The sequence below is a fragment of the Apostichopus japonicus genome, chromosome 18 (genome assembly GCF_037975245.1).
Source record: "Apostichopus japonicus isolate 1M-3 chromosome 18, ASM3797524v1, whole genome shotgun sequence".
Lineage (NCBI taxonomy): Eukaryota > Metazoa > Echinodermata > Holothuroidea > Aspidochirotida > Stichopodidae > Apostichopus > Apostichopus japonicus.
Window position 1 is genome coordinate 6,889,001 of NC_092578.1, and position 21,031 is coordinate 6,910,031.

The 21,031-nt window shown below is 38.8% G+C and overlaps 1 protein-coding gene across 5 annotated transcripts in view; it reads right to left on the bottom strand.

The window, feature by feature from the left end:
- LOC139959182 (integrin alpha-6-like) overlaps nucleotides 1-21,031 on the bottom strand; it is a 51,053-nt gene that overhangs the window by 19,594 nt on the left and 10,428 nt on the right. For 3 of the 5 annotated variants that reach the window (XM_071956781.1, XM_071956782.1, XM_071956780.1), the window contains exons 2-14: nucleotides 20,403-20,527; nucleotides 19,020-19,102; nucleotides 15,108-15,311; nucleotides 14,265-14,418; nucleotides 12,791-13,004; nucleotides 12,070-12,163; nucleotides 10,803-10,908; nucleotides 9,542-9,797; nucleotides 8,506-8,607; nucleotides 7,949-8,007; nucleotides 6,418-6,590; nucleotides 5,638-5,793; nucleotides 3,795-3,848 (exon numbers count right to left, since the gene is read on the bottom strand). In XM_071956781.1, the coding sequence (XP_071812882.1) occupies nucleotides 3,795-3,848; nucleotides 5,638-5,793; nucleotides 6,418-6,590; nucleotides 7,949-8,007; nucleotides 8,506-8,607; nucleotides 9,542-9,797; nucleotides 10,803-10,908; nucleotides 12,070-12,163; nucleotides 12,791-13,004; nucleotides 14,265-14,418; nucleotides 15,108-15,311; nucleotides 19,020-19,102; nucleotides 20,403-20,527 (1,780 nt within the window). The remainder of the gene's footprint in view (nucleotides 1-3,794; nucleotides 3,849-5,637; nucleotides 5,794-6,417; nucleotides 6,591-7,948; nucleotides 8,008-8,505; nucleotides 8,608-9,541; nucleotides 9,798-10,802; nucleotides 10,909-12,069; nucleotides 12,164-12,790; nucleotides 13,005-14,264; nucleotides 14,419-15,107; nucleotides 15,312-19,019; nucleotides 19,103-20,402; nucleotides 20,528-21,031) is intronic. The other 2 variants (XM_071956784.1, XM_071956783.1) reach the window with 1 other exon arrangement.

A 21,031-nucleotide genomic window follows, 5' to 3' on the forward strand; every position in this document is an offset into this window, starting at 1 on the left:
TTAGTCTCATTAAGGCCACTTACTGTTACCAACTGTTCAACCTGCCATCCTCCATCCTAAACAAAAGGTTGGAATAGAATCTTGATTAAGAAAAGATTTTTTGTTTTTAGGTTATGGGTTTCAAATTTAGTGGTAGATTGGTCTGGTTGGGGGGGGGGGGTGGGGGTAGGAAGGAGAGGGGAAAGTGATATGGGTTACTGAGGACTAGTTCATTCAGGCAGAGGTGAGAGGTCACAACCACACACTCAAAGAAGAAGGTTATCAAGAACTTGTGCAAAGTAGTTTCACATTTGTCTCACTCAAACTGTTTGTGATTAAAAAACAGAAATCTTCTTGCTGGTTATTTAGTTATTCTCTTCAAACGGATCGTCAAACTCGCCAAAAGGTATCATCATCGATTGAAAGATAAAAAAAAACAACCCCACAGCATTATCGAATGCACTTCCAAGAAAAACCTTCAGGGTCACAGTTAGATTCCAGAAATGACAGAGAGGGTATAAAAAAGAGGACACATCCATAGACAAAGTCAAACAGAATAAGTAGACAAATCAGAGCGAACATCACAGTAGGAAAAAACCGGGGTTCGTCCATTAACTACACAAATCTTTCCAAGGTAGCCAGACATCAGAACACTAGATTTTATTTTTAAGCAGCCTTTAATAATGCCTCACACCAGAAGAAAGAAATAAAACATTTTCTAGGTGATCAGTGACGACAGAACTCTTGATTCCCTCACAACGAGCTTTATAAAGGAACATGGACTAAACTGATTTCCTAATTTGGAGGATTGCGGGACACAGGAAAATGTGTTTTTTATTTTGGTACCAAAACGAAAACTGACCACATAATATCACATTGAAACAATAACGATGAGGAACAACACAGTCACTTAGGCATAAAACTGTATAACATTTATCATATGCAGCACAGTGAAGACTTCAAAGAACAAACAGACCAAACAATTAAATAGATGTATTGTGGAATAATGTACATCTCTGAATATTAATTTTGCCATAAATGGCGCTGCAATATGAGGAAAAATGGTACAAACTCAAAAAGTGTGAAAATTCATAGTTACCGTCGTTGCTTGAAATGGTTACCATTAAAAATTGATAATATTTTAAGAAGCTACAGAATCACTACAATGACATTTATGAACATAATTGAGCAAAAAAATGTGATCAAAGTTTGGAAGAATTCAAAGCACGGTAAAAAAAAAATTTTTTTTGGGGGGGGGGGGCATTTTGTGGTAGTTAGGAAAGCTATGAGGAATGCAATATCTGACAACCTGAGTATAAAATGACTTACAATTTTAGGAGCAATAAATATATATCATTTTAATAAATATATCTATATATATTCATTTTCTATATATATATATTTGTTATTTTTTTTTTTGGCGATTGATGGTAATGAGAGCTGTGGGGGTTCAATGTTTTAAAAGTGGAGCAGAAATGTAAAAGTAACGCATCTAATGGACAGTTATGTTGTAGCTCAAAAAAAATGTCTTAAAACAACTTGAAGTACAAGTCTTTTTACATTAAAGCTGCAGTTTGAACAAATTCAGGTGATTTTGATGAAAAAACATTTTTAACCAACTACTGAGAAAAAGACCCTTGACAGTGCCTCTCCCAAGGGTCTCTGCCCAACCCAACCCCCCACCCTCATCGGGCAGTCAGTCAAGTGCTGTCTAACTTATTTGAAATCAGTGGGAAATGTGAGACACCATCTTTTCATCCAGGGTCTACTGTCTTATTAATTTATTCATGAATTCTTTCACCCAACTCAAATTACAGCTTCAATGAATGGATTAGCTAGTGTGGTGGTGTACAGGAATGTGCATCTCAGCATTTGATCAGTTTTCAATATTATGCAAAGATAAAGCCAACTAGGATTGTGAATTGTGAAGCAAAGAAGCCTGAAACAATGAATGAACATTGTTGTTCTAGTTTTGTCTCAAACAACACCTACATGTAAATGAAATATGCTCCTCGGATATAAGAACCAGGAGGCAAACCTCTGGTCTGGTTACATTTTGGAACTTTCTCTCTGTCTATCAAATCTGTGCATGTGAATATTCCAATGCAAAATCTATATTTGGTATAAAGGAGAATACAGAAACTCAGACAGCAGATGGACTAAAACAACCTTTCCAAAAAATTGGAAAGGAAAATATTCTTGAAGAATACAACTGAAGAATTTTGAATAAAATTTAGGTTTTGTTTTTCAAACAGAAGGAAGATGAGATCTACATTTGGGCTCTAAAATGTGACATGAATTTTTAGCAGCTGATTGTGTTTCCATGGCAACATATAATAGAACAAGTTAGAAACAGCTAGATCCAATGAATGTCACGACTGTTTCTTCAAACGCTTCAAAGTCTGAAAATCCATCATGACTTTAGAATGGATCCACAACACTCTCATATGGAACCTTGTCAAACCCCTACTTTGCAAAATAGAATTTTAAGCAGAAGCCATTTTTTGTAAATTGTTAATAAAAACTGTTGTCGTGAATTCAAACTGCATCAGTTCAGGGATAAAAGACATCCTTGGTATTGACATAACTTTACAAGTAACTCAAAAACTGACTCTCGGGAAGTCAAAATATATATCGACTTGAAGACTGAAACACAACCAGTTGCATTAACGACGTACATTTATTCACTACAAAGACAATATGTGACTGTAGCGAGTGGGTGTGAGGTGGGTGTGAGGTGGGTGTTGAAATGAATATGACAGAGGTGGCTTCACAATATAAAACAAATACATATAAATATACAAAGAGGGTTTGATACAGAAGTCTTGTTTTTGTTTTTGATTGATCAAGTATGCATGTTGATATATGGGAGACAGTGGGGGGTGGGGGATAATTTAGGAGAATAACATACAGTAAAACAAGAATACCACAGCACATAGTGTTTTTGTAATAAAATCAGATATGAAAATGGTTGGGATAGAGATAAAAGCCTGTACATTAACACCCAAGATTGGCGATATAAGTAGGGCAGATCTGGTTCAACGATATTTGAAATAGAAAACATTTATACATACAAAACAAATGGGGTTTGGATACAGAAGTCTTGCTTTTTATAAGTTTGATTGATATAGTAAGCATATTTATATATGGGAGGGGGGGGATTAAGAAGATTAACATACAAGAAATACCACAGATAACGTTCTTGTAATACATTCAGATATGCAAATGGTTGGGATAGATAAAAAGGGTACATTAACACCTGAGATTGATGGTAAAATAGGTATAGGGGGGGGGGGAGGGGGATCTGAGGAGTGATATGAAGAATGACTAATCACATCACTTTACTAATCTAAACATTTGGGAAAACAGATGCATGAATGACAATTTTAACCCAAAGGTGGTTTATAGAAGGAAAAATAAATCACTCTATAAAAATAAAATAACTGCCAAAAAGGTTGACTAGTATTTCCCTTCAAAATATTACATATTCATATACCTAAAGTGCGGTTAAAATTTTTGCCACTTTTCCAGCCAAGCAACCATTACCATATAACAATGACTCCGGGGGGGGGGAGGGTAGAGGGGGAAGGAACTGACGATTATTACAAACTTATGGAGCAATTAAAGAACCAAAAGAAAACTAAACAGTAACTGATTCGGAGAAAAAAATGCTGTGATGAGTGTAAAAGAAATGATAGCAATAGCAGCAATCAGCTTGAAAATGGGTTGGGATAAGGGGGGGAGGTGTGCGATGGGTGATGAGTAGGGTTAGTGTTTGAAATGCAGGGTACGGAGAGGGTAGCAGAGATACTTACTTTTACATTTGGAATAGGAATGCATGTGGTGGGGTCATCCAAATCTTCATCACACTGTAGGGAAGTTATGTCGCACACACATGCATTTGATTAATTCAGTACAAGAAGAGATTGCGAAAAAACAAAGTGGTCGCCAAATGTTAAACATCTCTCGCATATTCAGAGGTTGGGGGGTGGGGGAGGTCTTCGTTAGGGGGAACGTCAGACATACTCAAACGAAGGAGCCTAAAACTATTAGGTTTATAATTGCAAAAGTTTAGCATCAAAAATATTGCAATAATACTCATGACAGAGATGTTTAATTTTAATGAAAAAAGATTGTTTGAGGGGAAGGGGGATGGGAGGGGGATGGGAGGGGCATGGGAGGGGGAGGGAGAGATAGGGCTCATTCTCTCTCTGGGAAACAGAAGACTGAGATGTATATTTCTTCACAAAGATCTGCAGCATTGAGAAATTTTGCAAAGGGAGTGTTAAAAAGATAAAAGTTGAAAAACAAAAAACATTCATTTCCATGCACATTATACCAAGAATATCCTGAGAAGGAAGGTAAAATTACATTCAGAATTAATCTGATCAGAAATGGATAAAAATTTCAAATATGACAACAGGGGTGGGGGAGGGGAAATGATTCAATTTTTTCTATACTCAAAATTAGATGATGGGGGTTCGGGGAGGGGGAAACACACTACAAAACATTCCAACCACTTTTCATGAACCTTTTACAGGTGCATGAAGTTGTTAAAACATTTCAAAAATCATGAGTTAGGTGTTGCGATGAAAAAAAATACATTTCTCGGTCAAAAACTCTTAATGCGTGAACAGCCGTGGCACAAACCATTCAAACCTTTGGAATGAGATTTTCTGGCCCAAACTTCCCTCTACTGACTTGCAAATAAAACTCTAATTCATTTTCTATTCTAACACCATGAAGCATACTACAATCAAAACAATTTGAAGGAAAAAAATCATAATAATTTTGATGGTTAGCTTAATAGATGTAGCTTTTTTCTCTAGTTTGCTTTAGAGTAAAGAGTGTGAAATACCCCTAGAACACAACACTTAGGATATTATATATACTTATTTTCAATTTCATACTTCTACGTTTGTCCACCTACATTTTTTTGTACCATCTTTTATTTTCAATTCTGATTTTTATCTCCAACAGCAATAGAAGAAATTGGTAGGGCAGAGGAAGGATTAGGAATAGTGATCAAAATGTTTGGATGGCAAAGAATATCGTAGGGAGATGGAGGGGAGGGGGGGGGGATAGTTACCAGAAATTTGGATCGGTGTATTGATGGCTATAAATTTACTTCAACACTAATTTTAGAATAATTACATTTCAATTTCAACAGAGAGAGGGATGGCGAGAGAAAGGGGGTGAGCACAGAAAGAGGGAGGCAAACTTCTGAATTCTTGTTTAATTAATGTATTTTTTTCAAATTATTTGCAATAATAGGTTTCATTGTTGTGTCATTTAAATTTGTGTCAAGCAGAGGGTTCATTCTTTAACTGCTCAAAATACAGTGACTTTATGTAATACATTTTTTAAGAGATTTTATGACAAAATAGTTAAGGAGTAAATAGGGATGTTAAATAAATTCTTTAAGTGGGATGATTCATTCGCTGTTTATTTACTGCATTTTACCAGAGGACGACGATTTTTAAGGCTATAACGTTTCGACTTTATTTTGGGGGAAAGGATCTACAAATTTGACTGCAAACTGTTCTGCATCATATTTTTGATGTTAGGTGAAAATTCAACCTTTCAAATTTAACGTTGTGTCATTTTTTGTTTTTGTTTGGAGTGTTAATAAATGAAGAATAAAATTCCAAACCCTACCTCTGTTGCTAAGGTAGTCACAACAGTAGTGTCAAACATGACAGTTCCTTTCATATCGGGAATGGCTTCCCCTGGTGGGGGTAGCTCTGGTTCCTCTTCTGGGAGGGAAAAGGTCACCCTCAGAGGGATGGGACGGTAAATGTCCGAGAAGTCATCCTACAGAGAGATAGAGTGAGAGAGAGAGAGGGGGGAAAGAAAAAAAGACTCAATAGTTTCAAAGGATATCTTTCAGCAAACAATGAACAATTTCTTCCTTCCTTCCTTTTTTATGTTTAATAGAGGAGAAAACCGTTTGGCATGCAGCCAACTTTTAGAAACAATCAAACAAATACTCTGTTTAATCTCTATGATACAGTAGTTATAAAGCAAGATGTTCTATTTGTGAGGAAGGAGGTAAGACAATGATTTTAATTTTGCAACCAACTGCATAGAGAGGTAACCAACCTGTTTTGAATCAATCATCTATCTCTCCACCCCTCGACCTGCCCTCCCCCGCCCATACCCCTTACCTGTTCTCTAGTCTACAAATAAGTGGACTCATTTTGGCACTGAATATAGATATGTTGGGACTTTGAAATGGAGATGGTAATGTAACAAATATGTAGGTATAAACTGTATCATAGCTTACATGTAACCTTGAGCACTAATTCTCATGATTTCTTATCACTATTTGTCAGAGTGATTGCACAGGGAGGAAACCCGAGAGAAAAAAAGGTAAAACGGGAATCAGTTTGTCTCCGACATGTAGGAAGATTCAATCACTGATGAAATAATGCTTACTCTCAAAATAGCTTGGATCGGAGGATAGCAGGCCTCTCTTTCGTCGGTTTTATAGTTCATGGAGAGACGTTGATTTGAGAGAATATGATCCGGGTCGGCCCCCTCAAAGTAGACCCTGGAATTCAGACCCAGGCTGCGACGCTTAGCTTCGGCTTCCACCTCGAATATGACGTCTGAGTGCAAATGAGGATCGAAAGATGTCATTAAAGGGTGTGAAGACTTGCGCAAAAAGAAACGTCTAATGCCGGTAATCTGACCTAATTTTGAATGAGGTGTAACAGAAGTGTTAGACACCACCATCGATCCCAGAAAATACACAGTTTGCTACTGTCGGTAATTAGACACTAGTGTACAGTCAGTACATACAGCTGCGGTCAATACCCACAGCACAGTGTATAAACGATACAGCAATAGACATCTCAGGTCAAGCTAAAGATAACAAGGTATCACATTTCATTACTGTCTGCATTTTGTAGCGACACGAACAAAACGTCACTTCCAAGCAACAGAAAGTTAACTTATTCAGATGGCCGCACGCGGTTTGGGGCGAGTCTTCAATGCCTTTAAGGGACGGCTGATAGTATTGAAGTTATAGGTCACTCTCAGTCATTGACGTGAATGCACACTAAGTCTGGAATAAACCTTTTACAAAGCACTGCCCACCCACTCTTATGATGGATGGTCTGGGATGTCTTCACAAGGCAATTCCTGAAGAATATTCACTACAGAGAGTGTAACCTGTTTTAAGGAGGTATGTGCAACCTTTTGCTTATTTGTTGTGAGATGGACGAGGCTTGGGTGAGGGAGGGGCTTTGTACCTGCATATGCATGTATCTCTTGTTTCTCTCCAGGCATCACCCATCTCTCCTTTTTTGTTATAAATATCATAAACTTATATTATCATCTTTGGCCATATGACAGTACTGTGGCATTACATAACCATAAGACTTGTGCGTATCATCCAAACACTACCACTATCCAGCATACCCAAAAGGATTTGAAAAAAATATGATAAAAAAATGCTCCTCATTGACAGTTGTGGACTAATTGATATCGCAAGGGAGACATCAGACATCTTCAACCGAATGAGACTTAATATGAATCTTTGCAAATTAACATACCTTTGAAAAAACAAAAGATACAGTTAAGTTTAAAGGAAAGCAGCTATAACTATGAAATGTGAATGGTTGTAGCAATCAGTAGAAAACTTGATGATAAGTACGAAAATTGGACCTAGAAGACATGAATATATATAACTGTGCATGGTTGACTATATATTGTACCTGTGTTTCCTGCCTAATCTCTGTAACAGTAGATTATAACAGGTCACAGAGGATCAAACAAGGTCAAAGCAGGTCATACAAGGTCACAGCAGGTCATGCTAAGTCAGGTCACAGCAAGTCATACAAGGTCACAGCAGGTCACACTATATCACCACAGGTCATGCTAGGTCACAATATGTAGTAGTAGGTCACAGCAGGTCATACAAGGTCACAGAATGTCATACTAGGTCACAGGAGGCCATACTTACCCAACTGTTCATCAAATTTAGAGGCGGTGAAGTACTGAGCACAAACTGTTATGGTAAAGCTGTAAAAGATCAAACAACAACAAATGTTTACATTTGCTATTCCACAATTTTATCTTTTTCTTTCTGGAGTCAATTTTGTTATACTCGGACAACTACATAAAAGGGAACAAGTAAAGTTAAAACAGAGAATGAACGGTTTTGCGTTCACTTGCTGAAAGTGGTCAGCATGGTCTTTGTGTCACCGACAATCCGATCACATTTCAATCCCGTGTACATGTGACCCTAACACGACCCACCAGTATCACAAATGCAATAAGGTTCAGACACCGCCCAAGAAGGAGAAGGACTTACAAATCGAGTATCGTATATAACGCTAAATCTGTTTAGTTTTGCATAGTTATTGGAGTTACAATACTTAACATGGTTCGGGACATTCGTAAAAAGGGTACAAAGTTATCAAACTATCAAACCCTGAACGTTCCTTTACTGGGAACTTTCCGAGATCGGTTAATGCGCATTTTATTTGTCTATAATTACTAGAATTCATTAGGACTTACCAGAGTTTCTGCTCGCCACCGACATTACAGTCAAGTCTCTCTCGGTCAAGTTGACTGGGACTGACTGTTACAGTAGCAGTCATGTTGATAACTGGCCTGCCTCTAAAAATGCAACAAGAGGAGAAAAATTTTTTTTTTTTAAAATATGTTAGAGTTCGGCTTGTCCGAGGATGTTTTCTTTCGTTTTTTACTTATTAACAAATACATGACAGCTGCAATTTGATAAAAGTATTTAAATGGAAGTAATATCTACTCTTTAGTTCTCCAAATGTTAAAACAGAGAATGATAATCTCAGATATCTGGATCCTGAATTGAGAGATGAACGGATTGGTTATGTGTATGACTGGTACAACACCAATAGGCAGTGTCCAGCTAGGAAATTCGTTTTGCTAACTGTTTTGTCTTAAACCAATCAGAGCAAGGGTGGTGGGGGATGGGGTGGGGGGGTGGGCGGGTTTGTGGGAAAAGAGAAAAGGCATTTATATCCTGAGAGGTGAGGAACTCTACCTCACCGCCTCTCCACATGCATTACGGTGAACCTTAAAAAAGGAATGAAGATAATAACACACAAAGCCTAACACACATGTACATTAAGATCAATCAAACTATACTTTTGGAGGTTAAAAGATGTAGTCTAACTTCCATGAACGGTAAAATATAATCATAAAAAAGACTAAGAATTTAACAATTCCAAAAGAAAGGAAACCCCAAAACAGGCTTAGAAATTGAACCCAAAAGGAAAATTGTCTAAACAAAGAGCACACACTCTACTCATCAACCTAACATAACCTTTGACCTCTCGTACTAATTCACAGGTTTTGTGATCAATTGTCTCCTGATTTTGACTCACCTCAAAAATTGAAGGAATAGCTTTTGAGGACAAAAAGAAAAAAAAAGCACCGAGAAATAAAGAGAATTTTTTGGGGAGAACCTCCGACCGCAGCTTCAGCATTCTGGAAATTTAAATCCGATACGGATACCATCTTTTAGAAGCATTGAAAAAAAAATGTTTGCCTGTGTTTATTCTATCCTAACCTCAAGAGGACAACAGACTCTGAATCCAGAGCGCCGATGAGCAGGTCCGGGAATGCGTTCCAATCGAGGTCCATACCTCCCGACAGTGAATATCCAAAAGTGTTGTTCGGAAGCATCGCATTATGGAGATTGGCGGGAAAATCTGAAGGGGTGATCTTCTGAGCCCAAGGTTGGACTACTCCATCTGATGCGGAGCCCAGGTAGACATAGACCGCACCCTGTGCATCGTTCTCATAAGGAGCACCGACAGCAAAATCTGAAAAAGGATCAGAAAATCACTGCAAATAAAATTTGGATTTTGACCGATAATATGCAATTTGGGAAGAAATGTTAAATTGGACCTAGGACCATTCATAACATGTTCCTCTGACTAGATTCAATACGATTAAGTTGCTTAGCATGCCAAACTTAATTACATTAGGAATTAAGAGATTTACATTATTCTTTCTGGCCTGAACCACACACACACACACAAACACAAAAGATTGAAATTAATTATGTGCCCCCCCCCCACCTCCCTAAGTCACCAACGTTCATTCTGCAATGTGATGTTCATTACTCTCACTAATCAACAAAATCAAATGTAGGGAACATTGTGCGACTCATGTCCCTAACTTCATTAACTAACTGAAGATTAATTTTATATAAAAGTAAAATTAAGGAACCGAAATTCACATTTTCAATTTCTGGCCGCGAAAATAAGGCAGATCCACCCACAAAATGTTTGAATAAATTGTGACTCGTGGCTTTACGTCACAATGTTAAAATCATGACCTTAAATGCACATTTTGCAAATGAGACCGTACATTACTGGAGACCACTAGTCGGGTTATGTCTACAGATGTGTTGCCAAGGTAACAAGTCATATTTTAATCACTCCAGTGTGCTGCAGATGATTGCTTATGATGAAAATTGCTGGAAAATTGAGATGATATTAATGTGAATGCATTTGTCCGCCGTACCTTCAGTGTTACAAGGTTGAATTATATTCAACGGAGGGGGGAGAGGTACAAACTTTGAGAGTCATTTACATTCGAGAATTTAAGTCAAATAATTCACTGTTCAAAATATGGAAACTTAAAGACCCTATGATCTCCCAAAGTTTCCGAATCAACTGGGGGTTAAAGTTTGTTAACCCAGGTTTCCGTCCAACGTGCGCAAAAAATGTAACGCTGGATAAAAAGGTACCCGGAGCCAATGTCGCTCGCCTGCAAAATGAAACCCTGTGATACGGCTTAAAATCTCGAGCAATTTTCATTACCTTCGAAACCGTCCCAGTTGATATCTCCCAGACCGGTGACAGACATACCGAATCTTGAGTCAAGAGGCCCAGTGATGATGATTGGGTCCACTCCAGAGAAGGTACCCTGCAGATGGAGAGAAAAATGTTAGTCAACATAATAATCAAATTGATCGTTCGATCGACCCAATTACGGTGGGTAGGGCTGGGAAATAAGTCTTCCAACCGCATGTAGAATTTCCACACTCAGTGTTCTGTATTTGGCTTTGTAAACCGTCCAGTGAGTACAAAGATTTGAAATAAGAAATATGAAAAAACAGGAAAAAAACAGGGAACAAAGAGAGGGCGTTGTGGTCAAGTTGTTAAGGCAGTGGACTTGTGATCTAAGGATTACAGGTTCGAGCCCTGGCCAGATCATTACGTTGTGTCCTTGGGCAAGGCGCTTTATCTCCACTGCCTCTCTTCACCCAGGTGTATAAATGGGGACTTGGGAGGTAACTTGTAAATATAGTTGTTTGCGCCGGTTTGTGGCTGCACCCTATGGGAAGTCCCCCGGGGGACACGTGGTTGTGGTGCACGGTGGTGCCCCAGGACAGATTGATTGAATTGTGCACACTTTGGTGTGTAGGTGTGACAAGTTACCATTGACCAGGGTTAAGTTGTAAAGTCGTGTGAGAGGGCCTTGGCCCTGAACAAGACTGTAAACCTAAAATTATATAAGTTATAAAGAAATAATTTTGAAAATAGTTTTTTCATATTTTGTTTCTTCGTTACGAACTGCTTTCACAGTAATCTTACACGACTGCACAAAAGAGGTGTTAACCATACCATGTGGGACGTTTTCGTTTGGGTGCACGGACGGATTTGGGGCTTCGTAGTTGTTCGAATTGTGATTGTAATCGTGGACAAACTCTAAGATGATAGGGAGAGAGAGTGCACTCAAGTGAGACCCATTATCCAGATGTTGTTGTTACGCTTATCACCAAGGGTAACAACCATCAAGTGGCAATGATCCGATGTGTGGCTTTCAAAACCTGTTATTTGCAAATAGGCTTAGGCCTTCAACATGACCATAGCAGATGCACACAGGCCTAACATTTACCTAGATACAAGCTTGAGAAAGAAATGTTCAGGCATAAATTGTCAATTAGCTGTACACGATCGGGTCGGACAAAAAACCACTCCATAGAATTCCAAGCCAGTGTTATCCCAGCCGCTCGAGAGCTGAGAGATGGAGAACGTTACATTCGTTTCATAACGTTAGTGAGTGATTTAAAAATCAACTTACATCATAAGCTTCGTTGATGAACACGTAAACAGCGCCACCGACTTGTGTTTCTCGATCAAAGAACATTGGCGCTCCAACGATGATGTCATCATACCTGTCGAAAACAAAATTATGTAAAAATTATGTCTTCACTCAGCTCGAATAGGTGTCCATGAGACAGCCTGTACCAAACAAGAAAAATATGTTTCTATATATCTAGGAGTGTTAGCTTAGTGGTTAACGCCGGTGCCGGTTAACGCTGGTGCAATCATAAGGACCCTCGTCTGAGTCACTCCAAGATTAATGTATGTCGTCCAGTTACAGAGTTGTTGACAATTGACAATTCATAATCATTAACGTTAAATATGAATGTAAGAGGCTGACTTCGGTCAGCTTGCGGCTTTGATAAGCCAAATGAGGCTTCTTCGCGAGTTCCTGCTTACAGGAAGTAATAAAATACATACATACATACACACATACATATATTCTCTATTCCAATGATAGTGATGGACTTACGAGTGGATGATACAAGAATATATAGGTTAAATTCTGTGTAATGAACATGCTGCTATGGACAGTCGCAGTGATTTTAAAAGAGCTACGGCTTCCTGTTTATACCAAGCCAACTTTAACCGTGATAACAGTCCTTGTTTGATCGCCTTGAATAAATTCGCATAATTTTATCAGTCTGCAGGGATGGGGCATACATCGTTACGCAGATGGTCGTGCGCTTAGAACTCACCCGTCGCCATTCAAATCGGCCACAGTGACATCGTAACCAAATGATGAATATGCAGAGGTAGAGACCAGCATATCGACGAACACCAATTCTCTCTCCCCCCATTCTTCTTGTTTTTTCATGATGACCACGGCACCCTTAGCATCTGCCCTCGGAGCCCCTCCGACAACGAAGGTCGTCCTGTCCTCGACAAATTTTCCAGAGGTGGCCGAAAATCCTGTGCACAAGAAGAAGAAGAAACGTGAGATGTCGCCTGCTATCGCGTAAATTGGTAAAGTGAGGTAAAGTGAGGGCAGATGACCTTATCAGGTCATACAGGTCTACGGCATAAGGGACTACCTTTATACTTTAATTGAGAGTGCAGAAACTGTTTGGAGACAGGGAGGGACGCAATGAGCAAATTTTACACATTGTTTTACATATATACCTCAAAGTAAATATTAGTTGGACTTTGCGTGTGAGTAAATAATTCAAATATTTTATTCAGCCTTTAGCCAAATATGGTAAGCTGTGTCCACTGTTATTTTTTTGACTCCATATGTAACAAAGTTTAAACACGAAGGTGAAGTATGAACACTTGTGTCTACAATAGGGGTAAGCTACACACTACAAGATAAGGATAGACTTTTTAGGCAAATTTTTTGGAACAAACTTTTTGGATCACGTTTGGCCAATGTTACCTCCTGCATTACAAATGCATTACAAGTGGCAGATGTGGTCCACCGAAAAAGTACAGGGAAAGGATGTCTGTGGTCTAGACAACCCAGGCCAATATGGGACACTGAAACTAGCAGTGTTACACCAAGAAAAGCCTGTGCAAGGCGGGAGAAGCCTAGCTCCATAGCCTAACACACAATGTTAAACACGGGAGAAAAAACTGGCAAACACCGTCTAGACACACCAGAAACCCTCTAAATACCATCTGCTAAGATGGAAGGAAGGCTTAAGGACCATGTCTCACAAGGAGCAATTAGGTCGAGAAAAGCAATGCCTAGCAAAGTTCCTGTACGGAAACGAAACCCACGAACAAATACAAGGTTATCAGAGTGATGACAAAACATGTAAATACACAAAAAACAATGAAGGATACTCAGATAGTTCTTTGCTAAAATGTGATAGAAACTTGATATGCGAGTGAGGAAGTTCAAGAAACGATCACCAAATGTAGAAAATTTGTTTCGACGAAAAAAAAACGTTGAAATATTCCTGTTACAAGATGTATATGTAGTAGTAGTCTGCGGGATGGTTTATGGGATCGAGTGGGCAGGGATGCCCCGAGAGGGAGGGGTGCGGCGGTGCTGAAACATTCCGAGGTGTAGAAGCTTAGGTAGATGGGAAAGTGCAGATGTGGAGTGGGAGACAGGTGAGAGAGGAGCGAATGGTCTTTCTTTGCAACAATTTCCAGGCTGCTTTTACTATGTGATGAAAAAAAAAACAACTTCAAATTTGCTCTAGAAAGATTTCAGCACAGTCTCACCAAAGTAACTGTTCAGGTCGACCCGGACAGATTCCTGCGTGATTTCAGACCACCATAAGTGAAATTTGGGATTTGTGACGACCATAGATCCTTGCCAATTTCCAGCTCCTGGGGCACCGATGATAAAATCAGCACCGGAATCTCCCCTCTCTTTCTGAATAAAAAAAACGAAAAAAAGTTGCTGAATTTTACTGTGAGTGTAAATTACAGCTGCAACCGTGAACCAGAAAACGAAACCGTTTAGTTGTTATGATGCCAAAACATACATGTGTTAATATGTATCGTGAACTTGTGCACACCAAAATGAAGAGGATTATCTACTCACTAGGTGCGGCAACGTGTAGAGAAAGGTATCGAGAATCGATTATCAGGTTGACAGAGCATCAACCATCTAATTCACTGGTAATGTATTTTAGAGTATAGAAATTTTTATTCCAATTCCTATGTGAAACATACTCTTAGACACATAGATATCGTATGACTAAAAGGAAATAATTTTGGAGTTATCGTGACATAATTTGTTGGACAGATGCACAAAAGGGCCCCCCATAGACAAATGATACCACTTGTGTATTTTGACAAAACTAATCTTCTTCATCAAACCTAACCAACATAAACATCACATCCTGTCACACAGCTGAATTATCTTTTCAAGGTTATACAATCATTTCAATTTTGAAACGAAAAGAAACTGATAGTCCCAAGTACAACATCACAATTGATTGGACAATGAACTTGTTGCTTATTAAGTAAAGTGTCTATCTTTACATTTTTTTTTTAATTCATTTTTTGATTTTTGATTTTTTTTACCGAGGCCTTTCGTATTTGATGATTACGACCTACTTTAGTGATAGCTAGACCGGTCCCTGCTTGACAGTAACCGAACGCGTCAGGTCCGCCTGTTTTGCCGCTGCAAGGGGCCCATCCGTCTTTGTATGCCTCTTCGATGGTGAGATCACTTTCCAATAGGAAGCATCTACCGATGGGGTTGATACTGCTGATGACACCGTCCGTTCTCACGACCTGCTTATACCTGTGAGCACACGTCTGACGAGAGAGAGGATAATACGGAAAAAGACCACCTGTCATCAATTTTATAACAAGACAGAGAGAGAATGAGATTCTAAATTCCATTCTGACAGTTCAGTCGACAGACCTGTCAACCTACAATCTTTTATTACGATCGCACCGTCGTCGTACAAGTTTTCATAAATGTCGTCAATCGTTTCGAAATGAAATTTGGGCATGTCGGGCTTTAATAAGTTGCATTTTTTAGTTGAAGGATTATGCCAGAGACAAAATCTCCAGACTGCATGTAAATGATTATATACTGTACTGTTGTTTCCTGCGCACAGTTTACATTTTTAGCGGCTAGTGACTCATCGTTTCGATACTTGCATTAAAAAGTGGCTTTCGTCAGGTACTTTCATTCCAATGCGATGTGAAATAGCAATAAACTTGATGACACTATGACTGCTTCTTCACACTATTGTTAACACACAACAGTAAACAGTACTAAAATTAGTAAATTCACTTTCAGAAGAAAGATTAAAAAAAAAAACAGAAGCATATAATCAACCGAAAGGTAAGTGACAGATTGCAAAATACAATTTCTTTTGAACCTCAATTCCAATGAGAATAGGCAGACTGAAATTAAACACATTTTAACATACTTTCAATATTAATAAACATCCTCTAAATGGTCACATCATCTGCACATTAATTGACATGTATCAATTCATTTTTATGACACACATGAAGTAATGATCCCAATGTTATGCACTTCGTTTAACATATTAGACCAAAATGACTTGCATAATAACTCAAAGTACAGTAAGGTTTACAATTACATCAAACTAAGACACAATCTTGACATTATTTCACTACGTAAAATATGAACGACGAGCGAGTGATTTGTAGACTACATTCGAATCTCGAAAGACAGTTTGTACCGATCTCTGCGTTTAACGCTCACTTGACAACGAGTTGCAAAATTTGCAGCTTTTTACTTAATTAATTGTTAATAGCTTCATTGTCAAATTGAAGAAGAACTACAGTACATTGTGTTGTCACTGGGAAATTTTTGTGGTATCAAATATCCTCAACAAAATTGATGACACAAAATGCCACTCTAAATGCAGACACTGGGTGCTGCCACTCATAAAATTCAATCCCTACTTCAGCTCAGTGTGAAATCGTAAGTTGATCTTGAAGTGTCACAAGGATATACTGACATTCTATCCAGATAGTGTTTGACTAATCACATTTATGTTGAATTCAGGTGCTGTACTGTATAAACCTGTTTATTCTGCATTACAGTAGTCACAGGACACAGTACAGTAGTACACACAGTCCTCTACTGAAATTCCTATATAGCAATGAACTGAGCATGCAATGGAGAACAAATTTGATGAGTATTGAAAGTATGAAACATTACCGATGTGAACGTTGTTTCTTACGAAGGCAGATTTCCGAAACTAATTGAATAATTTTAGTAGTACTTAGTTAACCAGTGTACTATGAGTTTATTCAGAGGAATTTACAACAATTAAATTGGGAAAAAATGTCTCAAGCTACATTAAAGGGTGTGAAGACTAGCGCAAAAAGAAACGTTTAATGCCGGTAATCTGACCTAGTTTCGAATGAGGTGTAATAGTTCTAAGTGTTAGACACCATCATCGATCCCAGAAAATACGCACACAGCTTGCTACCTTCGGTAATTAGACACTAGTGTACAGTCAGTACATACAGCTGCGGTCAATACCCACAGCACAAATGATACAGCGATGGACATCTCAGGTCCAGCTAAAGATAACAAGGTATCGCGTTGCATTACTGTCTGCATTTCGTAGCGACAAGCAGAAAACTTAACTTGCAAGCAACGGAAAGTTAACTTTTTCAGAGCGCGGCACGCGGTTTGGGGCGAGTCTTCAATGCCTTTAAGGTGATACTTTTGTATCTAGATGATATGGCATGACATCCTACCACCAAACCAACAGCCAATGTATGTATTTACTATCACTGACAACCCTCCCCCCATGGCTCCTCCTCGACAAAAACAAGTAAGCCTCGGATAATGGAATCATCGAACTAATTACAAGCAGACAAGACAAAGCTTAATTAAACAAGCCCGGCAATAAATGACGAGGGAGACATTCCATTAGTCCGCCTTTAATTTCATGCATCTCTGCTGCTGCTGCTACGATGATGATCATGGTGACAGTATTCAGGTATGTAAGCCTGGATGAACACAGTGCATTCCAATCATTCACAGTGCAATGCAGAGATCTACTGTAGGTAATGTACCTTCAGTGTAGTAAATGCATTGATTTATACTGCAAGTTTTAATATTTCTCAACGGTTAGGACTCCAACAGAAGCTCAATTGAAACCTGAGATATAAGTGCTGATTGTGGATGAACACAGGCCATCTCTTTTTGACTAGCGTCCATAGAATTATGTGTGTGGGGGGGCGGTGGGGGGGGGGGAGAGAGCGTGTAATAGTCACACCCATTTCTTCTCCAGAGTCAACCACTTAACTTCTGTGTCAGACAGGCGAGAGTGTCTCTCAACATCTGACCAATCTCTCTGTTAAAATACTGATGGAGATACAATCTCAGTGCAGGAACATATGAACCAGTTACTTCTAGGGATTTATATCAATAATCACCTGTTGCTAATGTGCTCAATTTTCTTTGCCCTTTTGGGCATTGCTTGGGACAACAACATGCGCGCAAGCAAGCATTTCAACGATTCTGTGACATTTCTTAGGTTGTTCATCACTTTCTTTTAGGAGATCAATTTTGTATTGCACAGAAATATCATTTTCCAGTATGCAATAACAAAGCAGATTTGGGCAGATTTTGAGCATTATTTGCGACAACATGGGGGGGGGGGTGAGGGGGAGGAAGTGGTGGGGTGCAGGCAGCCAGCATTTCAACGATTCTGTGACATTTTTTAGGTTGTTCATCACTTTCTATTAGGAAATCAATTTGGTATTGCACAGAAATATAATTTTCCAGTATGCATTTATACGAAGTATATTGTATACGCCTACTGTAGCACGAGTTGGAAAAGTGATGATACACTATGTGCTTCTTAACTACATTACAGAGAGACTATAATGTAGCGTTATTAGTGACAAGTGAATAAACGTTTCTGGCAAATAGAACCCTAGTTACACTCACCAAATAGCGATCAGCTTCTTTATTATTTTTTTTTAATGTTGTCGCTCATGTATAGACTCTCATGTACGTGACAGGGTTCTTAGTCGGCCTCTCTTGTGGAAGATCTTCATTGTCTGAACAAAGCCCTGACCCTTTGTTCAAGCCTGTATAACCTACACGCATGGTTTTCGTTTAAAACTACAAACTGGCTCCTGGTCCCTGCCACGTGGCTCCTTGGTCTATCAAAAAGCCTGTTTACGAGGAGCGATTATTTGCAGAAAGTGACTCCTGGACCTCACAAAATCTTACTTTCAACCTCGACGATGACCTTTTCCGATAACATCACACGCACAGTGATCTCGTTCACACTGTGTTTAACGTAAAGCAGACTAGGGGACCCAGTCGCTTCTTTCACTGCATACTGATACCACCAAGAGAGGATTTCCTTTGCTTTTCACTATGAAGTGAATCAATTCAGCAACTGGATGGGTGGTTTCATTTTAGTATTTAAGGAAAAGAAGTCTTTTTTTTGAGGGGGGTGGGGAGGTTTTAAGGACAAGGCTGTACATTAATGTATGTATTACACTTACAGCTACTTTTCCACCAGGGCCTTGGCTTCTTACTGTCACACCCAGCCATTCTCCGTTCTTGTCCTTTGACTCTTCTTCTTCCCCTGTGGTACAAAACATAATATCAAAATTGATGAAGGGCAAAAGATAGACAACCAAGTGCTATTTAAATAGAGCATGAGACCGGGGGGGAGGCGGGTGGGTGGGGGAGAAGATGAACTTCAGTTTACTTTCAGAATATCACTTAAAATGTAATTACCCAATAAAATGCAAAGTTTTAAATAGTAAAAATCAAATATGATCAAAGACTGACCACAGAAATCCATGTATATGATTCTGAATGGGAAAAAACCTTCCGCAGAAAACCAAGTAAAACAAATTTGACATTACTGCTTGTCTCAAGATCGTGCCTAGATACTGTATTCCTGAACGAGACTGCTCTGGTTGTTCTAGACACTGTAGAACGAGAGTGCTAAGGTTCTGGGGAGACAGGTAAGCAAGGAGTGAATTAAACTAATGAAGATGCAAGCCCAACTGATTGGTGTGCCTCTCTAAAGGCAGCGATAAAAAATGATAGAAGACCTCATAATTAATCTACTTTTGGGTATTTTTTCCAATAATTTCCACAATTCTTGAAATTGATATATTTTTGGGTCCATCACTCCTCAGCTGTAACAGTCACCAGAGCATTAATGCATTCATCTATCATCACAAGCCTCATTATCATATATTCAAAGTTTGGTAGTACTGTACAGTACACTCATGAAAAGGGTTTTCCTGAAAAGGAAGAATTGAAAGGTGATAGTGTGTTTTAAGGTGAAAGGGTTACAAGTTTAAAGGGGGACAATAACCCAACCATTATCTGTAGCTTACTGTACAGTACATGATCATCACAGAAATCTTTGTGATTAATAACTCTTCCAAACAGCTAAGAAAAGAAAATCTTTTACCCTCTGGGAGGTACAGTATCCTTAGTTTGAAACTTGTTTCATGTCGAGGGAGAGGGGGGCTGTTATTTTGTAATGACAGTGAGGATCTAACTACTGTATGATAATGTCATATTGAGACTTGATCACGTCCTCGCGCCTTGTGTGTGAAGGAACATGAAATGGGTGATATCTCTCCCAAATGGAATCAGATTTTCTTACTTAGTTTGGACAAGTTATTATCGGACCAATATTGACGGTTGGGTTCGTCTGGTCTCGGAGTCCTGTGATGGTAGAACGGTCAAATGATCGATGCTGGATCAAATCCTTGTTTTCTGCTTTTCAATAAATTTAGTCAAGGACATTTTAAAATATTTCGTTATGGACAGACATCAAAATTCTGCTATAGTTCATTCTCCCCAAATGACTTCAGGTTGAAAAACATGGAAAGGTGGAAGGGGGAAAAAGGGCCACTTACCAACACCTTCCACTTCGATCTGTGTACAGTCATCAAATGAGGTGGTCAAGGGACACCGGAAGACACCCCCTGTGTTATTGAATGGAAGATTGTCATCACTGAATATAGGAGCACCAACTAAGAATCTATGAAGAGAGAAGAGAAACAATAGTGTGTTACAGGCAAAAGTCATCAAAAGTGGTATTTTAATAAATATTAATACAGAATTTTTCAGCAACTCCAACTGTATTGGGTTTAAGATATGAACTTTGCAACTGAAAATGCTTTTAAATGGCTTGACAGTTATGTCGGGCAGTACAGTATGTGAACAAGATCTAAAGACACGAGCAAGTAGTTGAAATTAAACAGGGTATATTAGAGCTTCATCTGGCTAGATATCTACTACTGAATACAATGGTCAGAGTGAAAGACCTGTTCGGGCCGTGCGAGGCACGGCTCCTGCAGGTAATATACTCAATACAACAGTAACATCTTATATACACTATGGATACATTTTGGATTGCAGAGGATGGGGCAGGGAGTTAATCCATCTACATATTTACCTTTCTACTTAAACAGAGTTTAAGCTACTGTATAAACTATGAAATGACTGACCACATGATGACATTGTTACTGTGGAGGTCAAAGTG